This window comes from Littorina saxatilis, linkage group LG2, assembly GCF_037325665.1.
Source record: "Littorina saxatilis isolate snail1 linkage group LG2, US_GU_Lsax_2.0, whole genome shotgun sequence".
Lineage (NCBI taxonomy): Eukaryota > Metazoa > Mollusca > Gastropoda > Littorinimorpha > Littorinidae > Littorina > Littorina saxatilis.
Genome location: NC_090246.1, coordinates 28284154 through 28308454, shown reverse-complemented (window position 1 = coordinate 28308454; position 24301 = coordinate 28284154). Strand labels below are relative to the sequence as shown.

At 40.0% G+C, this 24301-nt stretch overlaps 3 protein-coding genes across 6 annotated transcripts in view; 1 reads left to right on the top strand and 2 right to left on the bottom strand.

Moving 5' to 3' along the window:
- Nucleotides 1-2697, bottom strand: part of LOC138958663 (trichohyalin-like) — a 35614-nt gene extending 32917 nt beyond the window's left edge. For both annotated transcript variants that reach the window (XM_070329889.1, XM_070329890.1), the window contains exon 1: nucleotides 2246-2697. The gene's annotated coding sequence lies outside the window, so the exon portion shown is untranslated. The remainder of the gene's footprint in view (nucleotides 1-2245) is intronic.
- A 30-nt stretch (nucleotides 2698-2727) lies between these two features.
- LOC138958666 (cilia- and flagella-associated protein 299-like) lies at nucleotides 2728-11837 on the top strand. The gene is made up of 6 exons (XM_070329892.1): nucleotides 2728-2886; nucleotides 8168-8298; nucleotides 9017-9107; nucleotides 9289-9431; nucleotides 10332-10461; nucleotides 11497-11837. The coding sequence occupies exons 1-6, from the start codon at nucleotides 2776-2778 to the stop codon at nucleotides 11593-11595; spliced, it is 705 nt and encodes a 234-aa protein (XP_070185993.1). The 5' UTR covers nucleotides 2728-2775; the 3' UTR covers nucleotides 11596-11837.
- Nucleotides 11838-13275: 1438 nt separating this feature from the next.
- Nucleotides 13276-24301, bottom strand: part of LOC138958662 (uncharacterized) — a 131492-nt gene continuing 120466 nt past the window's right edge. Inside the window, exons 71-79 of one of the 3 annotated variants that reach the window (XM_070329888.1) lie at nucleotides 23938-24238; nucleotides 23270-23366; nucleotides 21814-21958; nucleotides 21033-21191; nucleotides 18885-19022; nucleotides 18342-18441; nucleotides 17646-17870; nucleotides 17263-17282; nucleotides 13276-16818 (exon numbers count right to left, since the gene is read on the bottom strand). In XM_070329888.1, coding sequence (XP_070185989.1) covers nucleotides 17273-17282; nucleotides 17646-17870; nucleotides 18342-18441; nucleotides 18885-19022; nucleotides 21033-21191; nucleotides 21814-21958; nucleotides 23270-23366; nucleotides 23938-24238 — 1175 coding nt within the window. In that variant the 3' untranslated portion in view covers nucleotides 13276-16818; nucleotides 17263-17272. The remainder of the gene's footprint in view (nucleotides 16819-17262; nucleotides 17283-17645; nucleotides 17871-18341; nucleotides 18442-18884; nucleotides 19023-21032; nucleotides 21192-21813; nucleotides 21959-23269; nucleotides 23367-23937; nucleotides 24239-24301) is intronic. The other 2 variants (XM_070329887.1, XM_070329886.1) reach the window with 2 other exon arrangements.

Below are 24301 nucleotides of genomic sequence, written 5' to 3'. Positions count from 1 at the left end.
CTTTCTCAGGAAGTTCTAATGCTTAGAAGTTAGAGGTGTTTTTAGAAGGGGTGAGAGCAATGTTCGAACATCAGCCAAACACGCTTCTCCAAAAGTTGTCTGCTCTAGCGCAGCGCACTTGCTGTGTGACTGGTATCATCATGCCAGTCAATCGGTGATCGGCTCGTAATGGTTGATGGGGAACAAATTGTACAATTAAATCGCGGCAATGTGACAGTCCCATAAATATGTTGTAATGGTCAGGATGGGACACATTTTGTTTATGACTCTAAAAATAACTAAAGAAAAACTAACATTTTGAATTAAGCATTTCAATCAATGAATCAATCAATATCAATATGAGGCTTATATCGCGCGTATTCCGTGGGTACAGTTCTAAGCGCAGGGATTTCAGGATGACTTATTCTAAGGAATTAAACTTCTTATTCTTAATACAGTGATAAAAACACTTTACCATATGTTAAATTACAGAAAAGCCAACTTTGTAGGTGGGGTGTGTGTGTGTGTGTGTGAACAGAATGGCAAGGCACCGCCCACCTTTTCAGAATGCTATCATGTTCTCTGCTCGCTTGAAAATTGCATGGTCAAAGTTCTGAAGAATCAAATGAAATTGCGTAACTCAGTTTATGTCAAATATAGTTTAACATTATTTCCTAGTGTCTGATGTTGATTCTAACTCTTTTCCTTTTTCATGTACAAACTTTTAAGCTGTTAATATGATAAGGTCATAAGGTCAGGTAAATGAGGTCACGTTAGGGTCCTTTCTTGCTTTTCGCAAGATCGCTTCGGATATCATTTTGGTTGAAATTAGCCGGTAGTAAAACTGTTAATTTCAATGTGAACTGTTAGCAAAATATGATAAGATATATCATGAAAATTATACTGTATCAACACTTACCTCCTGGCTCACGTTGATATTAGTTTCCTTGACATGTCTTTTATCTCATGCTAACCGTCAGTACATTAGAAAAAACTCATAATGCTTTCTATGCCTGCTCAGCGCTCCTGAAGATTATGATTTAATCAACAAAAACAACTCATCCTACATCTTCAGCTTAAAGCAACCTAAATATGTCAGCTTGCCAGTGATAGCCATGGAATCAATTGACAAATAAACAAGTCGCGTGAAGCGATGTAAAACCATTCAATCTGTCCACCTAAAACTAAAAGATCAACACTAACAGCCAACATTGAGACTACGTGTACTCAGGTTCGCTAGACAAAACCCGAAGACTGAGATGGGTCCAGCTTACTTAGTGCTAATTAACCTATTTTCTTTCAAAGTGAGTACATTTTCAGAGTAAACATGACATGTCTGTACATTTTTTTTATTAAGAAAATAATAAAGAATAAGATGGATCATTTTTAGATCGATTACTAAAATGTAAATTTTGATTCGAATTTTGACATTTTTAATTACTAAACTCATTATAGTTAATTTTAAAGCTTTCAAGATTGCGTGACCAAAATTTCAAGCAATGTGATCAAAAAATGAGGGCGTGACACAGCTGTCTCAACTTTTACTAAAAACCGGAAATTATGTCATTAAAGACATATATCAAGATAAAACAGTCGAGGGATATAATCTCGAAAAATTTGTTTGTAAAGTTTCTAAAGATCGGTCCAGTAGTTTTCCCAGAATCACTCTACACGCATGCATGCATGCACACACACACACACACACACACACAAACACACACGCACACTCATGCTCGCACACATGCATACATGCACACACACACACACACACACACACACACACACACACACACACACACACATATACCCGACCACCCTCATCTCAATTCCCAGTCTATGATATTTAAAACAACTTGACTATAAATGTAATCAAAGGAACAACTGAACAATATTTTACATGACATATAAACATTTTATTCTGTGGGGAGAGAGCTGGAGAGATCGAGAGAGAGAGAGAGAAAAGAGAGAGAGAGAAAAAAGAGAGAGAGAAAAAAAAGAGAGAGAGACAGAGAGACAGACAGACAGACAGACAGACAGACAGACAGACAGACAGACAGAGACAGCGGGAATCAGAGACAGAGAAATGGAGAAACAGACAGACAGACAGACAGACAGAAAGAGAGAGAGAGAGATTGGCAATCAGGCAGACCACATACCACAAATGTATTAATAGACTGTGACATACATAGAGGGCACCTGAACAAGGCTGTTTTGACGTTGAATCGAATTGAGACACCTTTTATCAACACCAACATTCTCTCCTCACCTGAATCTTCCGATTCAATAGTGAATCTTAGATTGAGCAGCTGTAGCTAGCAGGGTACAGTCCACTTTCACACTCTCATGATGCCTTCCTCTTCCAGAAGCCTCGGAAGTGCCACCATTTTGTTGTCATGGGAACGACAACAATGGTTGAATGGAACACTGCAATTTTTTCTCTCATTTGATTAGAAAGTGAACTTATTATTTGAAACTTAAGTTAATGACATTTCCGCTATTTTTGATGCATTGCTTATCATTTTAATAAATAAACAAAGTTTTGAGAGTACTCTCCCCTAAATCTCCATGGCTCGGAATATTCATACGCAAGAGTTTTGGTTTTTCACAAAAATAGTGATTGTGGTAGTAAGAAAACGATTCGATTAAATCAGACACAAAATATATTTTTGCTTGATATCTTATGCATATCTATATTATGCATTCTCTAACTGTGATAGTTCTCTAACATTTGGCTGTGCACTCCCTTTTCTCTAGCGGAAGTATCATCGTCACAAATCGTCCATGTAAACAACCAAGATGGACGAAGAGGCACCAAGCGGTAGTGGTGACAATATTGTCACTGAATTCAATTCTTATGAAGACTTTCTGGATTCACAGATTACTTCATTTGATCTCTACTACTTGGAGGTAAAAGATATTAACTTTAGCGTGTGTGAATCTCGAGTATGTGTTGCGTACTTTTGTTGCACATGTCCGATGTCGTATGCATGCAGAGCGCTTACATCCCTTTCTTGAACTTGAACTTGAACTTGAACTTGAAGTTTACTATGTGGTAGGCTGTGTAGCCTTTACATAGGTCCTATTACTAGACTGTAGCATGCGTGGCGGGCTATTTTACAATCTAGACTAGGCAGGTAGGGTTGTACATAGAAGTACTGTGGCGCCAGAAATTGTCTATCCTGGTCTTAAAGCTGTTGACTGATGGCGCTGTTACTGCCTCTTCAGGCAAACTGTTCCAGGTGTTCACTACTCGCTGGGAGAAGTAATTGCTTCGTACGTTCAGTCTACAGTGGTCTTTGCCGAGTTTCAGAGAGTGGCCTCTAGTGTCTCTACTGCTGATGGGCTCAAAGTGGGGTCTGTCCGCTTCGTACATGCCGTGCACATACTTGAAGGTGTCTATCATGTCGCCCCGCAGGCGACGGTGTTCCAGGCTTGGAAGTTTCAGAGCTTTCAGCCTCTCACAGTAGGGCTCATCTTTCAGACCTGGAATGAGTTTGGTCGCTCTGCGTTGCACGTTCTCCACTTCAGCACATAGCGTCTTGTTGTGTGGCTGCCACACTGAGTGCCCGTATTCCAGCTTGGGTCGGACCAGACTCTTGTATAGTTGGATGAGCATTTCCTCCGTCAGGTAGTCAAAAGTTCTCCTGATGACGCCCACGATCTGATTGGCCTTTCCAGAGACTATGCTGACGTGTTCTTTGAAGCTCAGTCTGTTGTCGACTTGCACACCCAAGTCTTTCTCCACTTCACTCTCCTGTAGCTCAATGTTGACATCCACTCCTCCCCTCTTCCCCTTCATAAAGTACTTTGCCTCGGACTTCTTGTTGCCGAGCTTCAAGGTGTGGCACTTATCTGGGTGGAAGCGGAGCAGCCAGTTGTCCGACCACTGTTGTAGACTGTCCAGGTCATGCTGTAGTGCCTCTGGCCCCCCCTCTGTGTCGCTGCGAGTGTAGACCTTCGTATCGTCGGCGAATAGGCGGACAGGACAGGAACACACCTCCGGCAGGTCGTTGATGTAGATGACGAAGAGTAGAGGCCCGCAAACACTGCCTTGCGGCACGCCGCTAGTAACTTTAGCTTGCTGTGAGGATGCTCCGTTGACTACTACGCACTGGGTTCTGTCCGTGAGGAATGACTCCACCCATCTTAGGACCTTTCCTTGGATTCCGTGGGCCGCAACTTTTGACAGCAGACGTTTGTGAGGCACCGAGTCGAACGCTTTCATGAAATCAGTGTAAATGATGTCCACACTCCCGCCATCGTCAAGAACCTCAGTCCAGGCATCCAAAACATCCAGGAGTTGAGTCACGCATGACCGACCTGCGACGAAACCGTGCTGCTCTTTGTGGATAAGGTTATTCTCTGCCAGGTGCTTCATGACTCTCTCCCTCACTAGACCCTCCATCACTTTGCACAGGATACAGGTCAGGCTCACCGGTCTGTAGTTGCCTGGGGTCAGGCGACTGCCTTTCTGACAAGTTTGTATCGCAAGTATTTGTTGCATGATATCTGTTTTCGGGGACATCAGTAGGAGTTTATCACAGCTTTAATTCTTATTTTGCTTAGGCTACCGTGCATATTCTAATGACTGCTTTGCCAGATTGTTCTACAGTTGGCAGGGAAGGAGAGCGGACTATTTGTCCCCCTCCCAAAAAAAACGAAAAACCCTGAGAAAATAAGTACCCGAGGAGAGGTGTGTTCTAAAATTAAAAAGAAACGAAAAAGATAATTGTGCACGTCCATGATACTGGGTAACAGTTAGGGGACATGAGCACTTTACAAAAAAGTGTAAATAATTAAACTGAAACAGGCTTGTCCACATACAAAAGACCTGTTTTCAATCAGACACAAATTGGAAGGTTCTCGAGCATCTACGTCATCACAACACATTGACAAGAGGGTCGGGTCGACTGCGTGTTGTCAGTTAGTGTGCTTTGCGTACATTACAGAAGGAAACGAAACCGAGTGAGATCAGAAAATTGTCTGTGTTTATCGCCGATCATTGATATTTTTGAAAGATCTATTGCTCAGTTAATTAAGTTATAATCCAACATACAAAATAATGTTGTTGCTGTAAAGTGTGCGCGTTAGTACTTTAGACAATTCATTCTCCCTAAAGCGTTTATGAAAACGAAAGTAACTTACGACAAGGCTTTTCCATCTAAATCTGAAATAACAAAATCACGTAAGTGTTTTATTATTTTCTGTGTTTTTATTGGAAAAATGTGTCCTAACCTAAAATCATGTGCCCTAACAAATGATCTTTTGTAGCTCAGTTGGTAGAGCACTGAACTTGTGATCGGAAGGTCGCAGGTTCGAATTCAGGCCGGGACGGACACAGATCAACTTTATGTGCAGACCCGGAGACGGAAGCCATGTCCCACCCCCATGTCACCACAATAGCACGTAAAAGACCTTGGTCATTTTGCCATAAGTGCAGGTGGCTGAATACACCTAAACACGCAGACACCTGGGTGGCGCGACTCCGTTGCTGCTAGCTTTCCCCTGAGAGGAAGCGACCCGAATTTCCCAGCGATGGGACAATAAAGTAATGAAAACGAAAATCTTTGGTGTTTCTAACAAAAACACCAATGCATAGAAGTGAGAAGCTTTGTTCATGTCCCACTTTAAAGCGCCAGTTTGAGGCCATGCTTCGATAAACAAAAATATTTAAAAAATTCACAAACACTTTTTGCAAACAGGTTTTATTTCATCAGACAAAGTTGTCATACATCACATGAAACCATCAACTGAGTCCAAGACTTTGTGAGAGCAAGTTTATAGAACCCCCCGCGGGTTAGGGGGAGTCCCATATTGGTTGGGACTAGAAAGAATTTACCCGATGCTAACCAGCATGTCGTAAGAGGCGACTAACGGTTCTGTTTCTTCTCTTCTTTTGTCTTATTTCTGCCTTACCAGTCCTTTCACCTATATTTCCTTCCAAGAAAACTCTCCCTACTATTCCCTGCAGTTTTCCAATTCTTTTCTTGTTGTCTTATTTCTACCTGACTGGATCCATCACCTTTATTTCACTTACCAAAAGTCTTCTTTTCCACATCCTTATTTCTCTGCACCCCGCATGTCGTATGAGGCGACTAACGGATTCTGTTTCTCCTTTGACCCTTGTTAAGTGGTTCTTGTATAGAATATGGTCAATGTTTATAAAGATTTTGGTCAAGCAGTGTGTAGGAGGTGTTTGGTCCTTTGTACTGGAAACTTGCATTCTCCCAGTGAGGTCATATATATTGTACTACGTTGCAAGCCCCTGGAGCAATTTTTTGATTGGTGCTTTTGTGAACAAGAAACACTTAACAAGTGGCTCTATCCCATCTCCCCCTTTCCCCTATCCCATCTCCCCCCTTTCCCTCGTCGCGATATAACCTTCGTGGTTGAAAACGACGTTAAACACCAAAGAAAGAAAGAAAAGAAAAGAAGTTTATAGACCAGCAAAGTTAGACACTCACTGATATTGTAACTGTTACCCAGTATCATGGACGTGCACAATTAGAAGAGGAAGGGCTGCTTTATAGATTCATGTAAATCATGAGAATGAAAGAGAGGATCATAACCAAGTAAGAGTGTTAAAGGTACTGAACTTGTCAAATCCAGGTTCACGGAGCCCCTGGGGCTTTTAGTCATACCTCAGGCAGCTATCCGTTAGAAGAACTACCAAGTTTCATTGACTTGCACCCAAAGAGTCAAGAACTGCGATTGTTTTTGCGAATTAATTTCGTACTCGGACCCAGCTGGTCTTGACCTATTTTTGGATCTAAATTTAGATCAGGTAGATCACCACATCATGCACAAAAAGACACGTCACTAGCAAACTATGTCAGACATCATCATGAGTTTGTGTAAAACAAAATGGAGGCCGGAATCACTCAGTTGAATCGAACTCCGACCAAACACCATGTAATAACTAGGTTAATTTATGCACTCGCGTGAACAAGAAACTGTCGAGCTTCACAGATGTCGTCGTTGGGTAGTTTTGGGTTTGTTTTACTACCATAGGAGGATTTTTGAACTGTAAATGCACTCAGCTGCAACAAAAACGCAAAACGAAGGCTGTGAGCTGCACTGTGCCTTTAAAGATTATAATAATAAATAGCTTTTGTTTGTACAATTGAGGTTCATTTTTTAAAGCCAAATAAACAGAGCACATGTGCAGAGACTTCTGTTCTCCACAAAATCACAGCCATGTTCTAGTGATTTGAGAACATTAGGCTCAATTAAATCAGTCACAGGCGCACTTTCAACGTTTCATTTGGGCTGCGGTTGAGCTGTTTTATTTAAGTAAACAGCATAAGAAAGAGAAAAGATTGACCATTCAAAGATCACTGGAGTGTGATTGCCGAGAGGAGATTAGCAAGTTTGAGTTGAATTTGAAGACGATGGCGGGTTTGATTTTGCTCACATTTTTTAAGAAGAAGTAGAGAAAAATAATGCATTTTAAATTGTATCAACATTGCTCAAGTTAAAAATGACAAGTCGCATGAAATATAAATTGTTCAATGCTACTTGCGTCAGTGAAGGACGGTGTAAAACTCCAGACTGAGCACGGTCGAGTTCTCGATCATACATACCACACTATTTTGTGTATGTAAATATAAATCTGACAGCCATTCATACTAACACTGTTTCATAATTTTTGTGTGTGGTATGTACTGGGCTTGTGACATTTCTGACAGACTAGTGACTTTCTTAAAGTTACTCGCCCAGCTGGTGAGTTACATTTTCGAGATTTGGCCATCCCTGAATACACAGCTATGAAAACATGTAACCTAAAAACATACAAAGACCATAAAAATCATTTAATAAAACAGAGGCGAGCAAACTGAGCTTACATAACACATAATCACACACACACACACACATGAATGTGCAAGTAAGGTTACCTTTATCAATGTTTTACCAGAAGTGTAAAAGATGTTGTAAATAAAACTACCTAGCTCTGTTTTAATGATCTTGTGTGCCAATTAGCTTTAACATTCTTACAAGCTGACTAGGCTAAACCAATTGATTCATACACTATGAAACCTGACTTTAACCAAGCGTTTATATCACTGAAAATGAAATGATTCTCGCAAGTGCACCTTACTGAAAGCCAGATCAGACCCATTGCTTTGAAAGTGTTACCCCTTCTTTGTGATTGTGTTTTACCAAACCTTTTCCTGCATGTGATTTCCAGGACCAGGAGCTTGCAAGGCAGTTGGTGGAGCTGGGTTACCGTGGTAGTGGCGAGGTCCTGAAGAGAGAAGAGTTTGAGGCAAGAAAAGCTGCAGCCGAAGCCAGCCGGTTGTCCAAACGGAGCCAACAGAAGTAAGGACTCGTCAGGGCTGCATGTCAGCCCAAGAGTATATAATATGTAGCTGATTTATCACTTCTTCTTCTTCTTCTGCGTTCGTGGGCTGAAACTCCCACGTACACTCGTGTTTTTTACACGAGTGGAATTTTACGTGTATGACCGTTTTTTACCCCGCCATTTAGGCAGCCATACGCCGCTTTCAGAGGAAGCAATGCTGGGTATTTTCGTGTTTCTATAACCCACCGAACTCTGACATGGATTACAGGATCTTTTTCGTGCACACTTGGTCTTGTGCTTGCGTGTACACACGGGGGTGTTCGGACACCGAGGAGAGTCTGCACACAAAGTTGACTGTGAGAAATAAATCTCTCGCCGAACGTGGGGACGAACTCACGCTGACAGCGGCCAACTGGATACAAATCCAGCGCGCTACCGACTGAGCTACATCCCCGTGATTTATCACTAACTTGTAAATTGTCTGTGTGGGTGCAACATTGCTGAGGTAAGCATGTACATGCATGGGATAGGCTGTATGCATTGCATGAACAACAGTTCAGGTGTCTTAACGACACCACTTTTCTTCTGCTATGCGTGCATTGTTTTGAATATCTGTAGAATTTGTTCACTTAGTTGTTGTTGCAACCATTTATGTTTTCATTCCTTGACTCTTCTCTGCTGCACAAAATCTCATCATTTCATAATTTTATCCAAATGCCTAAAATGTGTTTGCAGAACCCTTACCAGCTCTGGAAAAGAGTTGAAGGACCCGTTGCTGCGAGCCCTTGCCACACGAGAAGAGGCCAACAGGAGCGGCAAGATGACGGTAGGATTTACTATCTTTTCCGTTAGAAGGTGATTCTTGCTGTTGGTGAATGATGTCTTGGGCCTGCAATTGCAGGCTTTGCATGTCTAAAACCGTGGAGATGGGTGTGAAAAATTCTTAGCTTGTTTGCAGCTTTTAGAGGTGAAACATTGTATGGTAAAGATGTCTTTGCTTTTTTCAGACAATCATCTTCATCAGAGACAAAAATGCCAGAGGACAGGAAATCTCAGGTTACATTGACTACGCCTACCGACTAAAAGCTGAAGATTTTGAGCCGTACTTTGCAGGACGGAAACGTCTTCTTCCCCGACCATCTGACCTCAGGTATGACCGAGTCAAATCTGATATAGTTCCCCCAAAAGTGGCATATGGCTGCGTAAATGGCATGGTAAAAATGGTCATACACGTAAAAACCCACTCGTGCAAAAAACATGAGTGTACCATGGGATTTTCAGCCCATGAACAAAGAAGAATCTGGTATAGTCTATCAGTCAAGCAACTTTTGTAATTTTGTTGCTGCCAGTACATGCATTCATCTTACATTATGAATGTGAGCCTCACACATCAACCTCACCTGGTAAATCTTGCTTACCACCTACTTCTTCATTGCTAAAAGTTTTCTCTACAAAACGAGACAGAAATGCTGAGAGCTGAAGAGAAATAGGGTTTGATAGTTAAGGTATGACCTAGTGGTTTAATTTGATGTGAAAAGTTTTCTCTGAATTCTCCTTTGCATTGACCAGATGATTATAAGACAAGCTGGTCAACTTTATACACTGAAGGACATGGTACAATGTGGAGTGTGTTTCTGTGTGTGTGTGTGTGTTTGTATGTTTATCAGTGTAAGTAAATCCGTGAGCACTTTGCATTGTGTTGTGTTTGAATGTATTGAATGTTTGAATGTATTGAATGTACTCAGACCAAGCAATTGATATTCATAGTGTACGGAACATTGTTGAAATACAATCTTATGTTTTATATGCTTTTCAGTATTAAAACGCTGGGAGCTTGAAATTGATGAGCAAAAGAGTTCATTGCTTGCTGTACAGTTTTCATGCGAGAGGATGCTGTCAAGCAGGGAAACTTATGCTGACATACGTAACCTTTGTAATTGGAGTTGAACAATCTCAGATGAAAAGGATCTGACAGTAGATGCAGGTCAGTAAGTATAAACAAGAAAAAAGTGATGATTTTTTCAGGGAAAGGCAATTTTTTTATTTTCAGTTTCTACAACTGGGAAACTCAGACATCCACATCCAACCCCACTCCAAACTACCAGGTGATAGCTGAAAATGCATCTGGGCTTCTCTTCAAGAACAAACGTGACCGTAAGATCATCAACGTGGATCCAAAGGTATGACTCACAAGAATTAATTCATTTTGTAAATTTAAAGATACCTTCTCTCCTATTTCAACATGTGTAAACCAGCACAGATCTGGTATAAAAGCACCAGACACAAATAAAAAGAGAACCAAAAAGCAAAAGCTTTGTTCTCAATCAATCAATATGAGGCTTATATCGCGCGTATTCCGTGGGTACAGTTCTAAGCGCAGGGATTTATTTTTTTATTTTCTTTATTCAAGGCGCAGGGATTTATTTATGCCGTGTGAGATGGAATTTTTTTACACAATACATCACGCATTCACATTGGCCAGCAGATCGCAGCCGTTTCGGCGCATATCCTACTTTTCACGGCCTATTATTCCAAGTCACACGGGTATTTTGGTGGACATTTTTATCTATGTCTATGCAATTTTGCCAGGAAAGACCCTTTTGTCAATCGTGGGATCTTTAACGTGCACACCCCAATGTAGTGTACACGAAGGGACCTCGGTTTTTCGTCTCATCTGCTCTCTGCTCCATACTTTTGCTTTTTGGTTCTATTTTTATTTGTGTCACAAAGAAGCCTCCATAGGAAAACATTTTGACAGTTTGTGCTGTCCTTGTCTTGGTGAGTACAGAATTCTTTTGTTTTCCAACACTGTTTGTCTCACAAATAGTCATTTAGTTTTTCAGATTTCAGATTTAGAAATATTGCTTATGGTTATGTTGTCCAGATGATAATCAGTTTATGATGTTAATGCAATAAGCAGTGACTTGTTTCCAGGCTGATAAAGTTTAGAGGAAGAACGTTAAAAAAAACCTAGATTCCTTTGGCTTTGCTTTGTACATTTCTCTGGCTGTGTGTCTTTTGTGTGTTTGTTTGTTTCTCTGCCTTTCTATCATGTCTCTCTTACTTTCTTCAAAAGTGAGCTTGCACTGTCTTTGCTCTTTCTACACCCAGAACAGTTTTGAAGGAACCATGCTTACCGACCAAACCATCAGGTAGGATCCACAGGGTCTTTTTACAGGTGTCTTATACAGATACTTGTTCTTCTCTTCGTACAGGCTTCCTCACCAGGTGACAACTCTTCACGAACAATCATCCAAACACCAAGGTATATCCAGATCGTCATTTATGATCACATCACAAGGAGGAAAACATGAAGTGTCTGTACGAGTCTACTGAGTCATTGTAGAATATCTTGGTGGTTAGGACTGCTCCACATCAGCTGTGATTTTCTCTGTTCTTATTCAAAGTCATGTTGTTTTATGAAACCTTGACCTGAAAAAAACTAAATCTGTGATTTTCTGATCTTCATGTCCTCTGAAATTGTTTTTATTTTGGGTTAATTACAGATCAGAACCGGTTGTATAAAGTTGTTTCTTGAATAAACCTCAAACTTGTATCTGTATTGTCTTCTTTAAATGTTTTGTGTGAATGAGCTCAAACCACCATGTAATCATGATTAAGTCAAACATTCAGGACATGTATGTTCAAACAAGAGTGCTTCTTCATTACTGTCATTAAGACAAGAAAAGACGTGATACATATATACATTAGGGATGCGAGTAGGATTTCTTTTTTGGGGTAAATTTGCCTGCATGTCCGTACAAGTAACTTTTGAAAGTTTTAGGCATAAAGTCTTTGGTGCCACCCCTGACATAAACTTCTGTCATGCTTTGCAGCATTTCTGCATTTTAGGTCCTATGCAAACATCAATTTATGAAAAAATCAAGAAAAAAGAAAAACTTAAATCGGTGATGGAAATGATGTTCTCCTCTGGCAGACACTGAAATCAACGAGCCAAAAGAACAACAAAACAAAAAGAAACCTTAACACTGGGGAAACCTTTCAATGCTCTGGAGAGCATTTAGTGGACAGGTCACAGGTGCCCCATCAAACTTTTTCAATGAAAGAATTTTCCCAACTTTAAGTTTTACTTTCTTGTTTAGCAACTTGTCAAATAAAAAATGAAAATGATAGTTTTAATTTGCGCAGAAGACGTACACAAATGGAACTCTTGAGTCATATTCCGATAAGAAGAAATTAATTCATCATCTGTTGTGCTTCGAAAACATGATTGTGATCAGTTTGACCTGTGACTTTTGTGAATCAGGTCTGGTGTGGACGAATACTGCCTCTGTGGCTGAGCTTATTTATTAAGCTTGAAACCAGAACAATAAAACGTAATTAATCCGGAGTTCTAATTCACTGTGAACATCTGAAATAAATGAGGCAGAGCGCTATTTAGAGATCAAAATAACCAAAGGGAAGTAAGCGCTCTAAATGCATATGATGTGTATGGAGTAAGCGAGAGTTTTACGGAACAGTTTTTCTGTAGTATGCAAAGTTTTATTAATTTAAACCTTAGGCTGGTTGTTGCGCTACGTTACGTATACTGTCACCTGGTTGTCACGATATGTGTCGCGTTACTAGCTGTCTGTTCGGTCGGTTCCGATTACCTTCCATGGACACAAAAACCTATATGACTGTTTTTCTTTATTTTTCTCTCTGTTAATTCACCAGTGGCTATGTAACGTGTGTTACAGAATTGCACCAGTGAAAGGGTTAAAATATGATGAGTCCTTTCACCCACTGCTGATTTAAAATGACATCCCCGACAACACACTTGTGTGCAATGCCTGCGTGATCAAGTAGGAAAGGTATGGATACACCAATGGAAGGTGTATGAAACTGGTGCAATTCCATGTGTGTGTATGAGATTTTGTCATCTAATGTTATGTCCTCCCACTCAACAAAGAGTGCTTCATAACTTCAGTGAATATAAACACATTCTTCATCTCATATCAGTTGCATTACTGCACAGACACACCACATCAGAGTTTAGAAAACATATGTTTATTTCGCATGAAAATATATATACACATGTACATCTTGACTATGTGATGATATGAATACAAATACAAGAAATACAATGAGTTTGATTGCATAGTTTCACTTTGCACCTTGATGTAACACTAAGGAACAATAACAAGGGATACCTCTGAGCAAATTATTCTCCCCACCCCTCCAAATTGAAGTAAACAAAAATACAAAACAAGAGCAAATAAAGCCCAAAATTCAATACAATTTGGGTGGGATGGGAGGAACTGCATGCACAGCTAAGCCCACTAACATCTGCAAAATCCTGTTGTGTGGGAAATTGTAGGCAAAAGAAGACAAATGAACACAATCTTTTGGAAAGAAAAAATCGAGATGAAAATGCCTCTCTTTTGCTACTGAAAAGCATTTGAAAAAACAAAAAACGTTTTTGATTCCCCAAAGTTCCCCTGTTTTCCCCTCTTTCCAGCTACAACATGATTTACAGCCACTTTGGCCCATTATTTGAACCCTGTTTTCATTTAGACACTTCTTATGAAGCTTGAGGAGTTCATCATAATTAAAAGATTTTGACAGACGACCATGCTCAACTAACATTACACCAAGGGTGAAGTGAACATTATCAAAGAATATTAAATTGCCAAGTGTCAATATTTTTAGCTCAAAAAACAATTGAGTAAACTGATTTCATCTTTTGACCCATACTTTTCCCCGCTGTGACCTTGAAATTTGATGAGGGTCAAACTAGACTCGCATGATGCCTAAAGTTCAGCAAACTCCTGAAGTGTGTGAAGTTTCAAATCACACTGGCTGACCACACATTCAAACACTAATCAGTACTAGTTCAGCAAACTCTGTAAGTGTGTGAAGTTTCAAATCACACTGGCTGCATGTCCACACATTCAAACACTAATCAGTACTATTACTACCTGATTATTCTGATGAGTAAAACATATTTTAAAAAAGACAGGGAAAATGAAGACAACAAATGTATTACATATCTTTATACGGGACTAAATGGAACAAAATGTAACGTAAGATATTCATGTACATTTCAAACATATTTAAGAAACTTCGCTAAGTTAATCAGTACATGCTTGTTTTAACCAAAAACAAAAAAACAAAAAAAAATGAAAATTTCAGCACATTTTGATACAGAATTTTTACAATAAAAAGAAGATATTTTTGTTCTATTTTCTCCATAAAAACAAACAACACATAAACAACAAAAACAAATCCAACACAAACATTCCTGGATTTCAATGTCCAATATCAACAGTATTGCATTTTAAACAATTCGTTTCTCACTATATCACATGGGATGTACTCTGATCTACCATTTTTCACTGGAAGCTTATAATTTCATTTCTTAAACACATTAATTCGAACATAGGATTTGTGGCCAAACTTGAGAAAAAAAATCAATATAAAGTGTGTTCAAAATCTGTACTTGTAATTATAACATGGGCAACAGGATACAACTGCTAGACTTCATATTATCGTCCATGAAAGATTACAGTAGCCAGCTTGTACACCCATTTTTTTTTTTTTAAGTAAACGATTCACGATCATGTCTTTTATTCAAGAGGGAAAAACCCCACAAACAAGTACCCTTGTTTTCATTCTTACACATTAAACACATTGTTTTAAGGCATGTATATAGCAACATTAATTCACGGTCATGTATGAAATATTGTGATCAAAGCTTGTTGTAGCAAACCTTGCAGGCATGTATGTGATACTGTTTATATGTATTTCGTAATTTTAAAGCAATGGTTATGACATGGCAATAGATGGATACGAAGCATGAGGGATAAAAAGAAGAGTAAGATGAGCTGGAGATACACAAGGACAGACGCAGAAAACACGAGACACAGAAGGCATGCAGAATAAAGCATGAATATGAATACAAATAAACAAAAATCCAGAAATTCTTCAAGCAAGTATATATTGCTGACAGTTACTGAGATGTTTGAAGAAAAAGTACATGTACTTGCGAATGAATGACTCACAGATTTGTATGATATTCATTGCACACATTTTACGCCATATTTCTGAAGCAAGAATTATTACTCATAGAATAATCAAACTACATTAGTTCCGAATTAACACTGCACTTCAAAATCATCACTGCACTTCCAATAAAACAACCGACAGCTCATTTCAAGAACATGCTTGACCAAAAACCTACTCCTTTAAGTGATGTCAAACTAACTGACCTGGGACATACTGTCAGACATATGTTTCAGTGGATACAAAACATTGGGAAAAAATGTATACGAAGACTTAAATTATAGAAGATACCTGCAGCACGAAAAAAAAGAAATAATGTTGAAAGTGTACTGTTATCTCCTAAAGACAACAGCAACACAAGAAGCAGAAAAGGAATCCGAGAAACGAAAGAAGAGGGTATGCACAACAAGCAAACTGAAAAGATTATTATGCAGGGAAGAAAGCTGTTGGCTACACTGCAAAGAAACGGAATAAACAACCAACACATGAGCTTATTTCCCATAAATGCTTGCAACAGACACATATCATATCAAGCAACATAACAAGCATACACGATAAATGCCTTTATTCAATTCGTATATATGCAGTTATCGCCCCAGACAGTCACGAATCAAAGGGTGAAACCATCATTTGAAGAAAGTCTGCGTTATTTCTCTGCACGATTGCAGTCAGTGCACTTAAAAAAGGAATGGGTATAGGCAAGGCAATAGCAGGGTAGGGTTGGATGGGGGGGAGGTATGGTGGTGAGTTTAATTGATACATGTCTGGGAAGAAGTGATAAGGAAAGGATCATGGACCAAATGGTGGTCTGCCTGGTCATGTCCATACATGCTTTACTGTGACAGTCACATATTCAATGAGCCTCTATGTGGACTTTATTTTTAGAGGAAAACTCGGCACATTTCATCTTTACAGGAATGTTAAGTAATAGAAGAAATGTCTCTGTGTTTCATTTTTTTCTTATCCTGTTCTTCAATAAAAGTCTACTTACAACAAAGCGTACTAAAATAATGTTCCTGCTAGCACTCTATTGGATACGATATTTATGTTTCTCTAATTCCAATTTAGTTTTGCAGACTGTTGAATTGCGTAATCATTTACAAGGGTTTAAACATCATGAACATGGAATTTTGTGCATTGTCCATCATTATGCTGTCACTTTGAAGATTTTTCTCTTTTTTTTATTTTTTTTTAGCTTTACTCTGTTTTAAGACGAAGAGTGATCAGCACAGAAGCTAAGTGCAAGTAAGGAAAGCAAGACCTTGAAGATGAAACATGATTTGCATGCAAACACCCTTACAAAACGTCTGGGAGGTCATTCCACTCATCCGTGTATGAACGAGATCTTTGTCTGAAACGGCACAAGGGGAGCAGGCATGTGAAATTATGTAAGAAATGTGTAGATGGAACGCTTCAAACCCTTTGCACTAAAACCCTGCCCCAAAAGTACCAACCCTTGACCCTGACCATGTTCCCTTACAGAAGGGAGGCTAGGAAGAGTAAGTGTGCGGAAGACTTGCTTTCATTTTCCCCTGAAACATAGTCCTGATCAATTAGATCAGCATCGAAAGGTCAACTTCAAAGAGGAGGATTTTGTTCAGTCTACAGAAGACTGGTATGGTTTTACAATTTAGTCAAAATCAATTTTAAAGTGGATATATGAAATCATTAAGGGCATTTTGCAAGGTAATAAGTCTTAACAAAAATGACACACAAGCAAAACGTGAATACTCCAACTGTGAAAGCCTGTCAGAAATGCCCACCCTTGTTTGTTTTTTCTCTTAAACCCCAAGACCATAAACTTACAGTAAATTTAACTACTGGCAAACTTCCCCCAAACGATGCTTACGCAGCCTATTTTATTCGCCCTGGCTAGCCAAAATAGGACCAGGTCGACGTACAGCTAATAAGAAAGCTCCAATGTTAAGTAACTGTTTCTGCAAGCTGAATGATACAATTTTGTAACCTGCACTCACCACAACTAACTTAAGTTCTCCTGAAACACATGAATATTAAATGAAGCACCTGTCATTGTTTCACTTGCCCAGCAACTTGTACAAGAAGGATTATTACAATTCTGTGTTTTATTGCTAAAACATTAATCACAGGATACATATAAAACCATAACGATTATTCTTATTATTTCCAGTAAAATCTAAAAGGAGGTGTCATATACTTTCCACTGAGAAACGTTGTACCCTAAAGTGGAACAAATCTACAATCAATTTCGAAGTTTATTTCTCGATTACCAAAACGTGAGTATTTTCTCTTCCCTCTGCTCCTTTACGAGCAATGCTACGACACACAATGCATTACATGTGAAAACAATCTTCAGCATTATGGAAGTCAGTAGCTGTACCTGCTGGGTGGACCACTGCTCCTGCCAGTATGATAGAAGTCTCTGACCTCCTGGTCGTAAGCCTCAGGGTTGTAAAACACAAGGCTGGGCTGACCTGGCAGAGCGCGGGACGATGGGCTCGCAAACATGGGATGAGCGTAGTCTGCGTACGCCTCATTTTCATAGACCTGCTTGCTTTCAGTACCTTCACTGCTTTCTTTCTTCCCCTTTTTCGCCTTGTGTCGCCTGTGGAGAATTCACATACTCAGGATGAGGACAAATGTGGGTGTTTGTACAGAAATTTCATCAGAGGTAGACTTTCTAATGCAGTGCAACACTTTGATTAACTCCCACATGTTAGAACGTACACTCACCCAGACATAACCTTACTTGCAATCATTGTTTATTTAATCATTGAGCTTTTAAGTGTTCTCATATACATCCCTTCAAGTGATGCAGTGAAAATTGTTGAAATCAACATGGCATCCTAACCCTTCACACACACACACACACACACACACACACACACACCCTTTCTCTCTATGTCTCTCCCCCTCTCTCTCTCTCTTTCACCTTCGATAAAAAAAAATTCAATTCAATTCAATTCTCTCTCTCTCTCTCTCTCTCTCTCTCTCTCTCTCTCTCTCTCTCTCTCTCTCTCTCTCTCTCTCTCTCCCTCTCTCTCTTTCTCTGGATGACCAGGATCAATATACTTACAGACAAGCTACAATACCAACGATGATGATCAAGAGAACCAAAAATGCGCCTGCTCCTCCTGCAATTCCAGCGACCATGGTAGTCTTGTCGCTGGTCGGAGCTAATAAGGGAAATGTATGGCACAGTTTGAATATGGCATGTATCAATTGACCGGGTACATCCCGCCAAATCAAGGATTCGACAAGGTAACAAAACGACCATAATCTAATGAATGTAGGCTACACATGTTCTTGAAAACATGTCAGTGTGATTACTATTTATTTAAGTGTGGAAGGAACATACACATGCATGCACGGATGCTTGCGCGCGCACGCACACACACACACACACTCACACACACACTCACTCACACACACGCGCACGCACAAACAAACAAACAAACACACACACACACACACACACACACACGCACCCCTACCTCAGGAACAAGACCAGCCAATTAAAGGGCTTTTTTTAACAACTCTCAATCCTTCCTAATAGATGGACCTTCATAGTTCAACGACTTTCTAAAAAGCACGGAGAACTGACAACAACTGTACTCACCTTTCCTGGATGTGCAGCTAATGCCTTCAAAACCTTCTTTGCAGATACAGCGCACTCCATTACTGGTGGCAGGATCGTAGGAGCAGCTGCCTTGCCCTGAACAGTACGTAGCATCGGCATTGTCCTCCTCACACTTCTCTGCAAAGGCGCAACACAAAAGGATACAGTGGTACCTCCCTCAACGACCCCTCTATTTTACATCTCTCTTAATAGTACGACCCATTTTTCTTTGACGGATTTTTTGTCTTTCTTTTTCTTAATATTTTTTACCTCTATATTACGCACCCTCTTCGTACCAACATACGACCGACCATCAGTGGACTTGTAACGACTTTTCCCCAAATGATCATGTAGTTATTAACATTCAGGAGTGAGAACATGAGAGACTATCTGGATATTTTAGATTTCTGTTACATTATTACATCCATTGGTTTACGTGTTTCACGGGTCACTGTTTTCATTAATAGCAAGATCTAGATGTGGTACTTTTCAGCACGGTACGGGAACGTGTACGGGTAACGTCATCAAATCTAGGTTTTACACCACGCGTTTGCCAAGATCTGCAGTCTTGGTGGTAGCAAAACAACATATGCATTTGGAACATTGGAGAAAAAAGTGAGTCACGGGTGACACAATACAGTGTTCTAGATGATCGAACGTGTAGCAAAGACCTGTACGTGTAGATATTGCGTCACCCGTCACGTGACTCACTTTGTTCTCCAATGTTCCAAATGCATACGTTGTTTTGCTCCCACCAAGACTGCAGATCTTGGCAAACGCGTGACGTAAAAACTAGATTTGATGACGTTACCCGTACACGTTCCCGTACACGTCCTCAAAAGTGCTGATCTAGATCTTGCTAATATCTACACTTACGCGTCCTGGTCTTTGCTACACGTTCGATCATCTAGAACACTGTATTATATACATGTGTGATATTACATTTCTTCACGCTTTCATGAACACGTCCCCATCAAGTGTGAGGACGTGAAAGAACTTCAGAAATGTCAAATACTACAGTGCATGTACTTTGAAGGTTTTAATCGGGGACGTGCCCCGGACAAGATTTGGTTTTTTTTGGTAAAAAGTGTAAAAAGACTATAGTTTTGATGAACCTTCTTTTAAGACGAATAGAACTAAATGAAAATAATTTCACACGCAGAGACTACTGTGAGAACTCAGAAAAAGGAAAGAAAAAACTTGCATCAGCCCCGCATAACCATATCAGTTGAAGGGACGTTAGAAAACAACTACTGACCAACCGTGAGCGTTCACGAGAAGGGATGACTCAGGAGTGAATGCTATGATTATTTGTGTTACCATTATCCTAAACGCTGTGCAAGCACGAGGTCGGCAGCTGAGTAGTGATGACTCATGATAACTACGCAATCATGGGTTTGAACTAAGCAGTACTTTCTTCACTGGTCAAACTAATCATTGCTCTTAAAGTTTCCAGCACTGGCTGCAAGGCACAAAGACCCTTGCTGTTTTTTTACAACTAATCTGGTCATGAAAACTAAACAAGTGCAATATTTACAAGTCAGGCAAATGGTGGTAAAAGGATGGACTGACATTGAAATAAACGAGCAATTACAATTTTTGCAGCTTGCGATTTTAACTGTAACATTCTGTTTACTCCCCCTCCCCCCCCCCCTTTTTTCTGAACCTGTTCATGTAGACGCTGTTCGATGTTCATATTCATTTGATGCGTACATATTGGCTGCCACAACTATTCGAAGATAAGTCACATGATCGGTTATGAGCGATTTTTGCCTGTTTTGAATCTTGTGTGTCCACTCTAATGCTACTCTTACACTGTGCCGAATTGCCCTTGCGAATAGAAATTTCCAACAATTCGCAATGATCGGGACATGGTTGCAAGGCATTCTTAAATGTTCTTAACCATTCGCCACCATCCGTCTCTTGTTTCCAACATAGCAACATGTTCCTAATATTCGCAAGGAAGTCATATTCTTAACTTTTTCGCAACGTACTCGCACAGTTTAAGATAGGCATACAGGATAGATCAACGTCCTTGAGAATGGTTAGTTGTGGCGTTTTTTCTCCAAAATTAAACGTTCCAGTAAATTCTTGATTTTGAAACGTTTACACTCTATCTGTTATGGATTTCATTGACGTATCACTTACTGCCACACTGAGATTCAGCCTTGGCTCCTGTGGAGGTTGTGAACGTCTTCCCTGGGCAGTCCTTGCAGCTGGTTTGGCCTGTCTGGTCCTGGTATGTGTTCTTTGCACATGATACACATTCTGTCCCGTCAGTTGAGTAGGTTCCGTTAGGACAAGGCCCTGCAATTTGTCATTTGATTATATATCCTGTGTAGGAATTCAAATCCTCTCAATCTAATCATACAACGTTTTTCTATCACCACAAAGAACTGAGTAGCTTATTGGGCGGTTTGAGACCGTATTATTAGGCCAAGAATATTCTTTTCGTGAAAAATTCATATGAACTGGTCAAAATATAGCTTCATACTATGCAATCATTTCAACAAAGCTAAGCAGGTGACCGGTGACAATGAAGGAAATATAAGTTGTTTGAATGAGCGTGAGAGCCCCGAATGTAATTTCCGCTTGCCTGAATGTAAATTTACATGTATCTGTGATCTTAGATTCACAGGACATCTAAACTAAATGTTTTAATCTAATATGCTAGTTCAAAATTTGCCACAGCTGATGTTGTTAGAGAGAGAGAGAGAGAGAGAGAGAGAGAGAGAGAGAGAGAGAGAGAGAGAGAGAGAGAGAGAGAGAGAGAGAGAGAAAGAGAGAGAGACAGAGAGAGACAGAGAGAGAGAGAGAAAGAGAGAGAGAGAGAGAGAGAGAGAGAGAGAAAGAGAGAAAGAAGAGAGAGACAGAGAGAGAGACAGAGAGAGAGAGAGAGAGACAGAGAGAGAAAGAGAGCTGCACTCACCATAGGTAAATCCTGAGGCACCAGGGCTCACCAAGTCGACAGAGCCAGCAGGCGTGCCATCAGACTTGAGCGGGCCCTGCCCAGGCACAGGTTCGTAGACCGAAGCCACATTGTCCACACCCAGGTATTCAATGTCATTGTTATTCTGGTGACAGAAACATGGAGATGTACTCATTGATGTATATGTTCAACACTTTATGACAGAAAAATCACAGAATAGAAGTCGAAGGACCTGGGTATACACAGTATCGCCCGAGATTGTCCTGTAGACAAGGAAACAATTTTCCGACAATGCAAGTATCCTAACTTATTCATTGCAGGGATACTGATCAAACAGTTGTTGTTGTATGAAGTCCACTGCTTAAATTAAAAGAGGTAATTTACCATATAATTATATACACATCAGTTTGTCTTGCTATGTCATACTCGTACAACTCACTCCTTGTGGAGTAGCAGAGGTGTAATAGCAGGTATTTGATAAGAAAACAAAACGCAATTCTTTGGTCGGACAATTTTCTTATAGCATTTGCAAGGCTAACATTAACATTGTAGATATTATTTCAAAGGTATATACAGTGAGTATAAGGCGTCTTGGACAAAACATTCCCTTGCAGTCTTAGATGCAAAACGTGTTTGTTGGGTCGGAAAATGTGCTTTTAAGAATTGCCAGGCTAAAATGAAAACTTTAGATAGTATTTCTAAAGTATAATAAGTAAGTATACGCGTATTGAAGAAAACATTTTCTTGCAGTGGTATACGTGACCCTCCACCACGGAGTGAGTCGCATGTCACCTCGCGCGGTTCTGCGCCAGGCTTAATATAAGTCCGGGGGGACTGTGGTAACAGTGAGAGGGTCACCTTAGTCACAGGCTTATAACTCGAAAAGTTTTCGCTCTTTTCTAAAACGATTTTCACCACTGGATAGAGCATAAAACATTCTTTAGGAAAATGTAAAAATATGAAAATCATGCAAAGGTGACATGCGACTCATTCCGTGGTGGAGGGTCACAATTGTATGTAGCACTATATTTCGTTTTCCTGTAAATAAATACACAGAAGGGACATACATTCTATTGATTCTTGACTGCATTTAAAAAAAATGTGCATTCATATATAAGCTATGTGAGCAAAGAGATAACTACGTGAGATTTCATTTGTCTGATGTATTAAGAGAATACTAGTTAACAAATACAAAATCCAAAGATTCACACTGACAAGCATGCATTTAAAACAATACTGAGAACAACCACTCTCTCCCCGCCACACTTTGGGGTTGACCCCGAGACCACTGAGCAGCACCACAGAGCAGTGCAGTTACGAACCAAATGTTCTGGCAAATGAAAACATCTTTAGTTGCAGACAATATCAGGCATATGGGGTCAGGTGCTATCCTGACATCCAAACAAACATTGCAGAAAACAAACAAACCTACAAACAAACAAAAACTTTAACTCACCAGGTTTTTTTCTTGCACTTGGCTATCGTAAAAAGCCCTTTCAATTGCAACTGCAGAATCGTGGATTTGTTTTGTAGCATTGTCTTCAACCTCAGAACTGGAAAAACACGCATGAAACAGTTATATCGTATATTCTGTGCTGTCTGGTATTCGCATCCTGAACCCGTCTGCCATAACAGATCGAGTGTGTGTGTGTGTGTGTGTGTGTGTGTGTGTGTGTGTGTGTGTGTGTGTGTGAGTGTGTGTGTGTGTGGGGTGTGTGTGAGTGTGTGTGTGTGGTGTGTGTGTATGTATGTGTATGTGTGTGTGTGTGTGTGTAAGTGTGTATGTGTGTGTGTGTGTGTGTGCGTGTGTATGTGCGTGCGTGCGTGTGTGTGTGCACATAAGCGATGTATTGCGTGGGGTAGGGATGTCTGTGTCAGTACTTTCAGCAACATACACACATTAATCATAGCAGGCATCATCAGCTGCAGAAGAAAAAACCCAGCAAAATGTTCAAAGAAGTTCACGATTCTCTTCCTGTGAATACTAAGGAGCGTTGGCTGTTAAAGTCTAAACAGTCCTTTACATCGTTTACACAAAAAAATCAGTACTTGACGGTCTAGCCTATTTTCGTCCAGATCAGAAGATGGACAGTTTGTACATAAATCACACAAAATATCACTTACTCAACTCCGCTGACCTCAATTTCAACCTCATTTTCTTCAGGGTCTGTTTGACGTTTCCGTCTTGACGAGAAGTTTTGCAGACACCCAACTTTGAATTTGATCTTCACGTTGACACAATTTTTGTTATCACGGGAAACGCAGATTGCTGGGAAGCGCATGTCTAATATCTCCATGATTCGAAGGATGAAATCCGTAATGACTGTTCCCAATTGGTTTTTGTTGTAATCAGATCTTCCGCAAGGCTTGACGCGTAGGCGAATCTTCACACGTACAACTATCTTGACATTCCTTACAGCTGGCACTGAAAATTGAAAAATGACATCATTTGTGAAACATTATGAAACCAACCCGTTAATCGTAACCT